The sequence below is a fragment of the Danio rerio genome, chromosome 9 (assembly GCF_052040795.2).
Source record: "Danio rerio strain M-AB ecotype USA chromosome 9, GRCz13ab, whole genome shotgun sequence".
Lineage (NCBI taxonomy): Eukaryota > Metazoa > Chordata > Actinopteri > Cypriniformes > Danionidae > Danio > Danio rerio.
The window spans coordinates 32,014,837-32,027,046 of NC_141029.1; the positions used below are offsets into that span (position 1 = coordinate 32,014,837).

The following is a 12,210-nucleotide window of genomic DNA, read 5'->3' on the forward strand; positions in this document are numbered from 1 at the left end:
TGAACCTAGTGACGGATGAATATTAGCATTAATCCAGTTGCCTAGTCTGAACACCCATCCATTGACCTACTTGGATCTGCAACTCCTACTGTACATGATGGATGCTTATTAATCTCAAGTCCTTTAACATCCTAAACTGCATCACTGCCCCTTTACATTTGACCAGAGGATAATTAGTCGCTGAGCCTGGTTTCTCCCATGGTTTATTTTCCACTTCTGTTAATTGATGAAGTTTCAGATGCTTACCACTATTGTCTCTTGCTTGGTGGGGTTTGTTAGACCTGATCTTCAGTAAATTGTCCTTCAACGGAGACATGTAAGATAACGTCAATCAGTTTTAATATAGCTGGAACTACACCAGCATTCTACTACAACTTTCCAGTCAGCCCGACATTCTACAATCTAAATGTTGTTATCACTTTCTTATAGCCTATTTTTTATCATTGATAAGCTGTATCAACACAACTCATTCACTCATTCATTTTCTTTTCGGCTTAGTCCTTTTATTAATCTGAGGTCGCCACAACAGTATGAACCATCAACTTATCCAGCACATGTTTTACGCAGCGGATGCCCTTCCAGCTGCAACCCATCACTGGGAAACATCCACACACACTCATTCAGACACATCCACTACACAATTGAGCCTATCCATTTCACCCATACTACATGTCTTTGGACTTGTGGGGGAAACCGGAGCGCCCGGAGGAAACCTACGCGAACATGGGGAGAACATGGGGAGAACACACAGAAACGCCAACTGACCCAGCCGAGGCACGAACCAGCGATCTTCTTGCTGTGAGGCAAACATGCTACCCACTGCACCACCGTGCAGCCCTGCTTAGGCACAATCTACATTGTAAAAGTGCTATAGAAATAAAGACGTGACGATGTGATTTGACTTGACTAGATGCTTCTAGACAGATGAGCAAGTTGGAGCTAAACTCTGTTGAACAAATTATGGGTATGATTTCTTTAAAAAGAAACATTGGCTGTTTCTTAATTCCAAAAACAGACTTCTGCTCGGAGACTGTTCCTCCCAATTTTGTCTTGGATTTCTTAAGCGAATTTTGCTCTCAAGTCTGCATCGGTGCATCCTCGATATCAAGAACACATCCAGGAACTTTAACGCGTCCTCTGTTCTTGCAGTCTTGAGTTTTGGAACTGAACTTTTTGGTGGCTGCTGATGACGTTACATGAGAACACAAGGAGGCAAAATCACTGAAGAACGCACATTGAGAAACAGCCACAGTCCCAGAAATCCTGAAGATCCTGATTAGTTCATTCAGCTGCCTTTAATTAGAATCTGAGCTCCAGGTGCAGGACTGGACACATCTGTCTAAAATTATACATTTTGGTTTGCCAGATTGCAACAATTCAATTAACTATATTTAATCTTTTTTAATAGTAAATGGCTAGGGGAGAAGTTACCAGTTGGTTGGCTTTGTTGACTTGTCCTCACTGTTACCTTCTCCGTCACAGGTGAGTTTTGAATGGCATCGAATTTGATGAAAGCTGTTTGGTTTAATAGTGGTTTTTGGGTACCTGGCAACCGTTCTTCAGGGTTATGTGATTGGCTTTCATCCTGGATATGCTGTTTTAGGACGAATTTAGCAGTGCTAGCTCGCTGTTTTGGGGTGTTGGACTGCTGTGTTGCAGTACTGGGTTGGGGCTTGTACCCAAATGTTATGGGTAGATTTACAGGTTGTCGAGTCAGTTCCTGTTCACTTTTGTTAAGAGGAGGATCTTCAGTTGTGGGAATATGGAATATAGAATATTTGGTATAGGTGGATGCAGTAGTGCTAAATACTGGTTGTCTGCTAACATCAGTAGTCTGTTGTGATGTTACGTCATCCTGAATGTTTGTGATAGTAGTGGTGGAAGTCAAAGCTGTGTTTGTCACAGAATGGCTGTTTGTGGACCAGCTCACCGTGGTTGTTGGTGGTTTGGTGTTTGCATATTCTGAAAGCGTGATTGTGCTTGACTGGTAGTAAGAAGTGGTTTTTGGCAGAGGGTAAGTGTGAGTGGTTTGTTGTTTAGACGTGCCTCGGAAACGGAATGGTCTCAATCGTTGCATCTTGTTTCTAGGCTGGGTTTTTCTTGTATAGAGGTTCTCCTGAGTTGTGGTGTCTGGTTCCTTAGTTGTGGTTTGTTGTGGTTTGGTTGTAGTTGGAATAGGAGAAGTTGTCGAAACAGGAGATGTTGTTTCACTAAACTGTTGTTTGGCTGTATATGGTGGGTCTTTAGTTGAAATCTGTGTTTTGATATATTCTTGGGTTGTAGGTTGAGTTGTGCTGGTTTGTTGCTGGGTTGTGGAAGACTGTTGTTGAGTTGTTGCTGGTTGTTGTGGTGTTGTGCTAGTATGTTGCTCTGTGAAAAGATCTGGTTGGGATGTGGTAGGGTCATTGGTGGGGCTTTGAGATTGAACTGTGCTTGTGGTCTCTGGCGTGGAAACTAGGGGAAAAGGCACAATTTTATGTTAGACAATAAAAGGAAATGGCACGATAGAAAGAATAGAACAAAAGGAACTCATCTTCATTTATGGATATTTTAAGATTGATCTCAAGTCAAGTCAAATTGAAATTTTTATGTGTGCTTTTTTAATGTTTTCACACAAGAAGAACTTTTTAAGTTGGAATTTCCCTCAAAAACCTCTGTGACAGCACATTCACTAAATGTGCAGTTGCAGTCCAATTAAAAACATAATACAGGTTGCAGACATAAAACAGAGGGATTGTTTAGTTTAGTTTACAGCAGATAATTAATATGAGCAAAAGCAGATGTGCTTGATTTGTTTATTGTTTAAAGATGTCTAAACATTTAAAGCTGGAAACCTAATAAGAAAAGACATTTGTCTTTTTAGATATAATGTTGATTCAAGTTCTCATGTTACGAAGGAAACACATTTTGTAGTCGTAAAAACACAAATTTTTATGGATCTTTAAAGATGTAGAAATGTTGCTAGCTCACGTACAAGTTCTAGAAATACTTCTCACAGTAAAGAAAGAGACTTTGCAGAACAAGGAGACATGGGTATGAGTATGTGCAATGTACCTTGTAACTGTAGCATACTTGTGCTATTTTTTGTACATGTGCATAGTGCTTCCCACACATGGACTTTACTTGGGCGGGCCACCCATGTATATTAACGGCTGTCCAATTATATGTAGTAACACATTTTCTTATTATCATCCTTTTACACTATTTTGTATCCGTCTAATATAACCAAACATCCGTGATCGATTAAGTAGTGGAAAAATCTTTTCTCGTTTACCCGTTTCGTTCTGTTTGCGCGAGACCTGTCAACAATCCCACACACAGTCTCGTGTGCTCTGCAGACCCACAGTGCCTTAAATTCTAAATCTTCTAAAATATCGGGCATTCAGCTTTTGTTTTCTAAAACTGTTGTTCGTTAATTGTATGCTTTTTTGCATTACCTTTTTACTTAAGCCTACTTTCGCTTGGCTTTGCAGCTGACTCGCGGGAGTGAGAGAAACATTCAATAATTCATTCAAACCTATATACTTGGAGAGGACAAAATGACTGGTCTAAACTGACCACAAAATAGCCTATATGTATAGCATTAGTTAATCAACGCATTTAACTATTTTAAATAATCTACACGTTTTAATCTTGTAATTATCACAATGCAATTCATTTTTCTATCATTTATTTCTCATTTGCTGTATATTTTGTCAATTTAATGATGTCATTAGACTACATTACATAGGCTGTTTAATATAAAAAATGTTTTCACATTTAAGTTTGTTTTGAACTTGAAAGGGGGAAATACAGATTTTACCTGTCAGTGGGTGCACATGGCTCCTGAATAGCATAAAAATACAGTAAGAGAAATAGTGGAATTCTTTTTTATTTCAACAACTTTTTTCTTTACTTTAACCCATTGAAAAGAAACAGTATAACAGTGTCATAACAAAATAAATAATTGTTAAAAATTGAACTGTTTTGTTTGTCGCATAACGTTAATTATTCATGTGATGTGTGTATGGTGTGTTTCATCCCGGCTACCACCGCAAGTATATTTTAAAACCTAAGGGAAGCACTGAAGTAGCAAACAGATTTTCAAATGCTGTTTTGACATTCATTTAAAAACAAATGGTAGACAGTATGCAGTATATACTGTGTGTATAATGCTTATTTTCCATCTTGCTAATGCAACATTATGCTTAGCCTCCAAGGTGTGAGTGTCATTTACCAGAATTTTTCCATGGCTTTGGGAGTTCAAGAAGAGGGGCTGCTCTGGTAATGTTGTTTAAGACTAAAATGTGACAGGAAAAGTTGTTACACATTTGAAATCAATTACTAATATCTGTGACTGTGTTAAGGAAAAAATAGGTGTTTTTTACGTGGCACTGGAGGCAAGAATGGCTTTTGGTCTGCCAAGATTGGCTTCTGTTTAGAAAGAAACACCCAAGGTTACAGAAAAATAAAGCAGAGCAGGAAAAAAAGGTTTGGTCCTTACAGCAGTTACAGTACTTACTTTAGGCTTTGCCTGGTTCAGTTCTTTAAATGGCCTTATTATTTGATCTGTGAACAGGAAAATAAAGAAATACAAATGAATGAGATAATCTGCAACAAAATAAGATTATTTAACCATAAAGCTAATATAAAAAGCTCAGCTCAGAATCTGCTGTCTGAGCATTGATGTCTAGGAGAAACAATTGAGGTATAAAAGAAACCTCAGTTATAATTATTCCTTCCCTCAAGTATACCAGTATGAATTCATTCTACTGTGGTAAAACAACTGCTTTGCACAAAATGTGAGACACACCATCTGTGTTATGGATGACAGGTGGACTCCAGGCTCCACATTTGCTGTCAGTTTCTGCTCGAACCCCAAATTCATACAACACATCTGGTTTGAGGTTGTCGATGACTGTGCTGGAGGATGGACAGGTTTGATAGTTCCAGGTATTGCTGGGCTCTTGTTCTCTGTAGCGCACTGTGAAATGTCTGCGAGCAGACCAAAAAAAAAAAAAAAAACGCACACACACACACTGTAATAGCAATAACTTGATTTAAAATGGCAGCATTAACAATCAGATAATAAAAAATAGACCTTTGGCTTCAATAACCTAGCAGTACAAGAGACTAATGGGCTAAACCCAGATGTTATTTAACTTTAAAGATGGCCCTTCTTACTCTTTATTATATTTTTATATCAGTATCTCCTTCTCTTTCTGGTATTTATAAGATTTTTATGGAATAGAAGGATCAAATTGGTTGTTTTATAGAGGGCTGAGGTCAAGCTTTCCACTAACTTGTCCAAGGAGAGTGTGTGTTGGTCAGCTTTTGAATACATTTTGCAGACCATATGTCCCCACAAACACAGTAACAACTTAAATATGTATCTAAGAGCAAAGTAAACACTAAAACATATAGACGATATCATTAGTTAATTATAAAAACAACAGATGCAAAACAAATATGTGCATACTAGTCTGAACATACATACACACCCAAACTCTTTTTTCACCCAAACATCTGTTAATTTTATTACTGTGTTTTTATGGTTTCCCTTTTTATTTATTTTTTTTACTGCTTTGGTACTGTTTGGTTTATTAAAGCCTGTTGTTTTGCCCTATTAATGTGTGTGATCGGAGTTTTATGCATGTCTCTGTACCAGCTCTGTTTCTTTTGTCAGTGAAATAATTGCACACCTTGAGAGAAGGTCAACAACAAACTGATTAAATCCAGATAACTCCCACTAGGTGCATGGATATACACACATACCCCTCATCAAAACAGTCATCCACAATGGAGTCTGTGAAGGGGCTGGTCAACAGTGTCCCCCAGGACAGCAGCACAGACGACTCTGTTACTGAACCGATCACCACATTTAAGGGCACCTCTAGGTCCACTTTCCCTGGAGGTCACAAAAGAATAAATCTGATTTAATTCATAACATGCTAATGGACTTGAGAAATATGAACACTTAAGACACTAATGTACTTGCATAATAAAAAAAATAAACCAAGTGGAGTCTGCAAACAAATGATTCTAGATGTAGATGCTCGATCATTGATAATTGCAGAAATATGCTAGTATTTAATGAAAAAACAATAAAATTCATAACAATATATGCAAAAATGTATCAGATGATAAACTGTTCTGCTCCTGAGTTGTTGAATTGTGCATCTGAAGGACATTTAACTTTTCCATATGGCAATGTGAGATAAAACAACTGATGCTAGTTAGTCACATGGCAATGAAAGAATGGCAGATATGTCTTTTTAAAGCTACTTTTTTGTAACAACCCCAGGCTCATTCGAATTATGTGTCCAGGGCAACATTTTAATAAAACTTTAATACAATGTATTGTACATTACTCCTCACAAGTAATGTGAGGAGTTTGGTTTACCTTCTGAAGTGACAGCTTCAAAGGTATTAGGGCATACAGTTGTGATCAGCCTTTCCAAATGGAAGGCACTTTGTGGCATCAAACTGTTCTCTTTGGAAAGGGTCATGGGGGCCAAATTGTCCATCAGTTGTACCCTTCAATATCATTCATTGAGAGGGACCCTTTGAAGTGTCCGGTTTTGAGCACTTTGGTTTGAAACAACACTTCAGTATGGCGGCCATTATTGTTTTTACTTCAAAGTGCCCTTCCAAGGGCAATATATATTAAATTTAGAGTGCACCATATGTGTGTCATCCATTAGGGACTGCCGCTTATCTTTTTGTTTATGTTTTATTTTCATTAAAACATCTCAAAAGTTAGCTGGTTCTTAGCCTCTTTCTTCCAAATGGCTAGGAAGCCCATGCTGCTACAAATAATTTTTGGAGGTAATTTCCCAGGCAAATTTAATATGTGTTTCATACAGTATGTGAATAATTAGATTAATTAATCACTACATTGTGTAGTTAATTATATTTACTAATTATTATTTAATTATTACTTTAAATTAGTTCACGTAAACCAATTTGGTTCATGTTAATGTTCATTGTAAAAAATGTTGGGACAACATGAAGAAATTAAGGTTAACCTATGAGTTATTACAAATTGAAGTAGATTGAACATACTGTAAAACAATTAGGTTGTCCCAAAAAAATGCTCAAGAATCATGCTGATTCCACTCATTTTAAAAAAGTTGTTTGAACAAGCAGAAGAAAAAAATTAGTGTAGTTCTCATGCCAGTTCGTAATGTTTTGATTTAGTAGCTAATTTGTATGGATCTGTAAGATCTCATTTGTACATTTTGGTATGATTCGCTCATCCCCCAGTAATGGTTAGGTTTAGTGGTGGGTTTGGAGCCACGCTTCCTTTTTGAAAAATTGTATATTTGAAAACATCTGAGCTCATGTGAATTCGTACAAACTAAACTGTCAAAACATTTAACTTGTTCACTTGTATTAACAGGCCTCTAATTATACTAATTAAATATTTGAAGTGTACTTGACTTGTAGTGTTAAATTGTTTAATTGACAAGCTTACTCAACTAATTCTAATATCTAATTGAGAACTTTATTTTAACTTTTACCCTGCTGGTTCATTCAAAGCACTGATTGACTCAGGGACAAAACGCCATACCGTATCCTTGGTGAAAGACTGACTTTGACTTGTTTGGAACTATTTTCATTGGAAAAGCAAAGACAGACAAAATAACTTTGTATTAATTGTTTAACTGTTTTATCAAAAAAATAAAGTGTGGTTTTGTGCACAACTACTTAGGGTCCACTGTATGGACAGATGTTTTCTTTCACAAAGCTGCTTACCTGCACACTGTTTCTTAGGTTCTTCTGGTTTATTTGATTGTATCGCGAGCAGATATTTGGGTTCAGCATCTAGAGAAAGGAGGAGAATCAGTTTTAAAAAGCACTAAAGTTATTTAAAGAGTAGAAGAACGACATTACCTATCTCAGTCTCATAAGGTTGTCCATCCTCCGGCAGCTGGATGAATTGTTTGGAGAACATGCTGCTGCCATAGCCCAGGATATACCCTCCCAGTCTGGAGTCCACATGAGGCCTGATGAACTTGAAGACGACGGTGTCTCCAACAGCGCTGATCCGGACCCTCATGTTTTGTGTTGGCACTGAGATGCAAATACACAGGAAAACTAATGTCAGATTTACTTAGGTCCCTTAGATTTACACAATGACTTCAGCTACGAATACAAGAAATCATGTGACTGTATCTACAACATTTTAGCCAAGAGATTCGGAATAACAATCAGTCTGGTGTCATATTTTCCTCTTTCTGAAATGCTTTTACAGTGTAACCGAAAGTGTTTTGCTCAAGCTCTCATTCCTCCCACACAAACATCACGTTCTGCCATTATAATTACCTTGTTTTGTGAACTATGACAACATGAAAACACACAAAAGAAGAATACCAGTGTAAGACTCCTGTGGTTTGCTTCTCATAAATGTGAGCATGCCGTTTCTGCAGAATAAATGATGAAACCAAGTGCTATGCCAGAGAAAGTGGTAAGTGCTGAGGGAAACCCCTGGCACTGAGGACAAAGAACCGGATTACAAAAACAGCCCCCCTCTTTTTTACATCAGAGCTTGCTATCACTCCCAGAGGAATCAGCAGATAAATGGCTGTATTGCAGAGATATGTCAGAAAATGTGTTTGAGTGTAATGTGAGAAAACACTTTCTTCACGTGTCACCAAAAGAAATTTAAACCTTGTTAAAAATGTTGATTTCTTTCAGACAGCTGAGAGATTAAATGGAAAACAAATGGACGCTTTTCGTGGTTCTCACACATTTCTCTTTTAGAGTTTCAGTAAAAATTGCTGAGAGTTTGCAAACAAGAGTGTAGGATTTCAGTGTGAGATTAAATATTTCTCATAACATTCTTTCAAAACCAAAATGAGCTACACTACTATACAAACAACTGACTATAATTGTTTCAGACATGTTTCATATGGGCAGCAAAAGCTGGAAAAAATCAATAATTATTAAATTGCTACTTAAAATAACATTTTCATGTGCATTTTAAAATGAAATGTATTAATATGGCAAAACGAAATTTCAGCAGTCATTACTCTTTTGGAAACATTTCTTGACCATTAAAAACCTAAACAAATTACTTTTACTTTATACCCATGACTGTCATTTGTCACTGTCATTTTGTAAAATAAAATAAAATAAAATAAAATAAAATAAAATAAAATAAAATAAAATAAAATTAAATTAAATTAAATTAAATTAATTAAATTAAATTAAATTAAATTAAATTAAATTAAATTAAATTAAATTAAAAATTTCAATGGGTGGATCATGAAAATGAATGTCCCAAACAAGAATGGAGCCAAATCTAAATGTGTATGGTTTTTTAATAAAGGACATCCAGCACCATGGCTAGAGATTAACTTTTCTATTAAAGGCAACATTTGCCCCCTGGAACTGATTTCTTAAGGGGATTTTTTAAACCTTCATATGACAATTTTCATAAATGTTCACATTTCAATAGCTCTTGAAGATTTTGTTTAATTGACCAGGGGCATTTCTTTACCCCTTATCCTGAAGTTATTTGGCATCTTTGTTGATTTTGGTCCAATTTTTTCAACAAGCTTGCATTAAATTGTTGGCAAGATACCGTGTGACAATTCAAAAACAAAAGTCCACATGGCCAAATTGTAGTTAGCCAAATCCTTTTAGAGGCAAAGAAAGTTATAACATTTTAACATTCAGATCATTTTTACATAACACACACTGATAAATCATGTGCACTCTGCGAAAAAATTTGATTACAGCGAGACAGAGTTGTTCATTAAGAAAATAACATCAACTTTAAAATCATATTCATCTTTAAACACATGAAAATCACAAATTGGCAAACAGGATTTTCCAACTAGCGATTTAAAGACGTTAACTGACCTGAAGGTCTGCAAGGAAATTAGTAAAGCTTGAAGTGAGTTACACTAACCACAATAAAAGATGAAGACGTCAGTGCTTACCAAAGGGGAAGTCAAAGGGTTAGTTCACTCAAAATTGAATATTCTGTCATTGATTACTCAGACTTATGTTATTCCAATCCCCTGTTACATTCATTCATCTTTGAAAAAACAAATGAAGATATTTTAGATGAAATCTGAGAGCTCTCTGACCCTGCATAGACAACAAGCAAAAAGAAACCAAAAATATTGTCAAAACATTCCATGTGACTTCATTATATTATTATATGGAGCTAAAAACACTTTAAATGTGAGTTACATCTTTTTGACACAAGTGTTTTGGAGCTTTTAGGATTATAATTGAACTACTAAATTCACATAACACGATGTTTTTGTTTCCATCCAAAGTGGATTTGAATGATTTGGGATCATTGCTGTGAATGAAGGCTCAGAGAGCTCTTGCATTTCAGCTAAAACATCATAAATTGTGCTCTGAACATTAACAAAGGTCTCAGGGGTTTGGATAGATATGAAGGTAAGTAAATAATAATTTTAAAATAACATGAATAATGATTTAATGATAATACTAAACTATTTTTGAGTAAACTATTTTTACAGTATGTGCTAAAATCAATAAGGAGTACCAGGGCCGGAGTGGGACACCTTTTCAGCTCTGGAGTTTCAAGCCTCAGACCGGCCCACCTCAGTTCACGACTGACCATATTAAAATAAGTAAATAAATAAATATTTCCAAATCAGTTTCTGATGACACTATCACGTCTTTTTTTTTTTTTTTTTTTTGAGAAAACAGCTGCTTTAGAACTTCAAATGTTCAACAATACTAACAGTATTATATGTCTTATCAATAAAAATGAAAACACTAAATTGCTCTAACGAGGATCGAACCCGGGTCCTCGGTATCATCACCTAACGTGCTATCCGCTCGACCACAACATCTGATGTATCAATGATGACACAACTGAGTTTTATCATCATTAAAATAGAACAAAAGAGAAGAGTTGCGGTATAATAATGAATAAAAAGGCTGTGGTCAAGTAAATAAATAAATTTAAAAAGTGTGATTGCTGAGAGCAACAGATTCTGGAGCTAGGGACACCGGCCCTCGCGGCCAAAAAACGGACCGGCCAACCGGGAATTCTCCCGGTCCTCCCGATTAGCCAATCCGGGCCTGAGGAGTACACACAATATTCAGTCAGAAATTGCTCTGAAATTTCAGTCAACAACAAAGAAACGTTTGCAGTAAACTTGGGAAATATAATTTTACAGAGTGTGCTTCATGTGACTGTGCACAGCTTGCAATAGTCAAGGGTCTGTCTTACATGAACCCTACACGTGACACGGGAAAAAGTAGACTGATCAGGCCAAAACAAATTCAGGCACAGGCACAACGAGAACAGACCCGATGTGAACTCATTTTTGATATTGCACACAAAAGGAAACTAAAAGTAAACCAAATAAATCCACATCTAACCACCGCTTATGCACTCAGCTTTTATGCACTCATTTATTTAAACAATCCCACTGCACAGATTCAAGTTTTAACAGAAAACAGATAAACACACACACAAAAACAGACCTGATGTGGCCTTGTATTCGCTGCCAATAAATACATCAACAAACACATACTCTTTGTTTGAAATTTCAACAAAATCCATTTCTGGCATCCATAAAAATGTCATTCTAAAGCCCAGCAAAAAGACTTTCAAAATTCTCATTGTTGATTCATAAACATCATGAGTCATGATCATTTATACTTTCAATGTATTCTTCGAAATATTTACAGCAGCATCAAACTATTGCACGATTTCATTTGTAAGCAGAAAGCATTCAGATATATTGACAACAGCTGAGCTTGCATTCTTCATCCAGCACCAAGCATCCACAGCAGAACAGTATGACTTCAGACTTCAGTAATACTGCATTATTGTATACATTTGTATAAATATAATTGTAGAATTGATGTGCTCTACTTTTCATCTTGTCATTGACATATTTGTATTCACAATTTGTAGTTAAGAGTATGAGTAAAATGTAATTTGTGTTTTATTCTGTAAGACACTGATTTACTCACAATTTGAAATACAAATGTTGTCATTTTATTGTCCATAAAATACATAAAATAAAAATCAATAAAAAATAAAATTTGAAAAATGTGTGTTTTCAGACATATGTATTCATTTTTGCACAACACAGTATACATGTTTTAACTTCAGACTAAGTTAAGAAATTAGCATTTAACTAATATATACTATATATATTATTATTATTTTTCTTTTTTTATTTCTTATTTTATTTTGTCCAAACATCATTGTTTTAATAGAAA

General features: G+C 35.8%; 1 protein-coding gene and 1 long non-coding RNA gene across 6 annotated transcripts in view; one reads left to right on the forward strand and one right to left on the reverse strand.

Annotated features, from left to right (window-relative positions):
- The window catches only part of abi3bpa (ABI family member 3 binding protein a), a 35,534-nt gene that overhangs the window by 22,892 nt on the left and 432 nt on the right, over positions 1-12,210 (reverse strand). For 2 of the 5 annotated variants that reach the window (XR_015499491.1, XM_087267938.1), the window contains exons 2-9: positions 7,876-8,055; positions 7,738-7,806; positions 5,755-5,887; positions 4,793-4,974; positions 4,502-4,548; positions 4,368-4,413; positions 4,217-4,279; positions 2,047-2,454 (exon numbers count right to left, since the gene is read on the reverse strand). Coding sequence is in view for 3 of the 5 variants with exons in the window: in XM_087267938.1 (XP_087124064.1) it covers positions 2,047-2,454; positions 4,217-4,279; positions 4,368-4,413; positions 4,502-4,548; positions 4,793-4,974; positions 5,755-5,887; positions 7,738-7,806; positions 7,876-8,055 (1,128 nt within the window). In the remaining 2 variants the exon portion in view is untranslated. Of the gene's footprint in view, positions 1-1,431; positions 2,455-4,216; positions 4,280-4,367; positions 4,414-4,501; positions 4,549-4,792; positions 4,975-5,754; positions 5,888-7,737; positions 7,807-7,875; positions 8,056-12,210 lie in introns of all 5 variants that reach the window. The other 3 variants (XR_015499490.1, XM_087267937.1, XM_087267939.1) reach the window with 2 other exon arrangements.
- LOC147835330 (uncharacterized) lies at positions 1,371-8,707 on the forward strand. The gene is made up of 2 exons (XR_015499611.1): positions 1,371-1,482; positions 7,913-8,707. It is a non-coding gene; the product is annotated as an uncharacterized LOC147835330 (long non-coding RNA).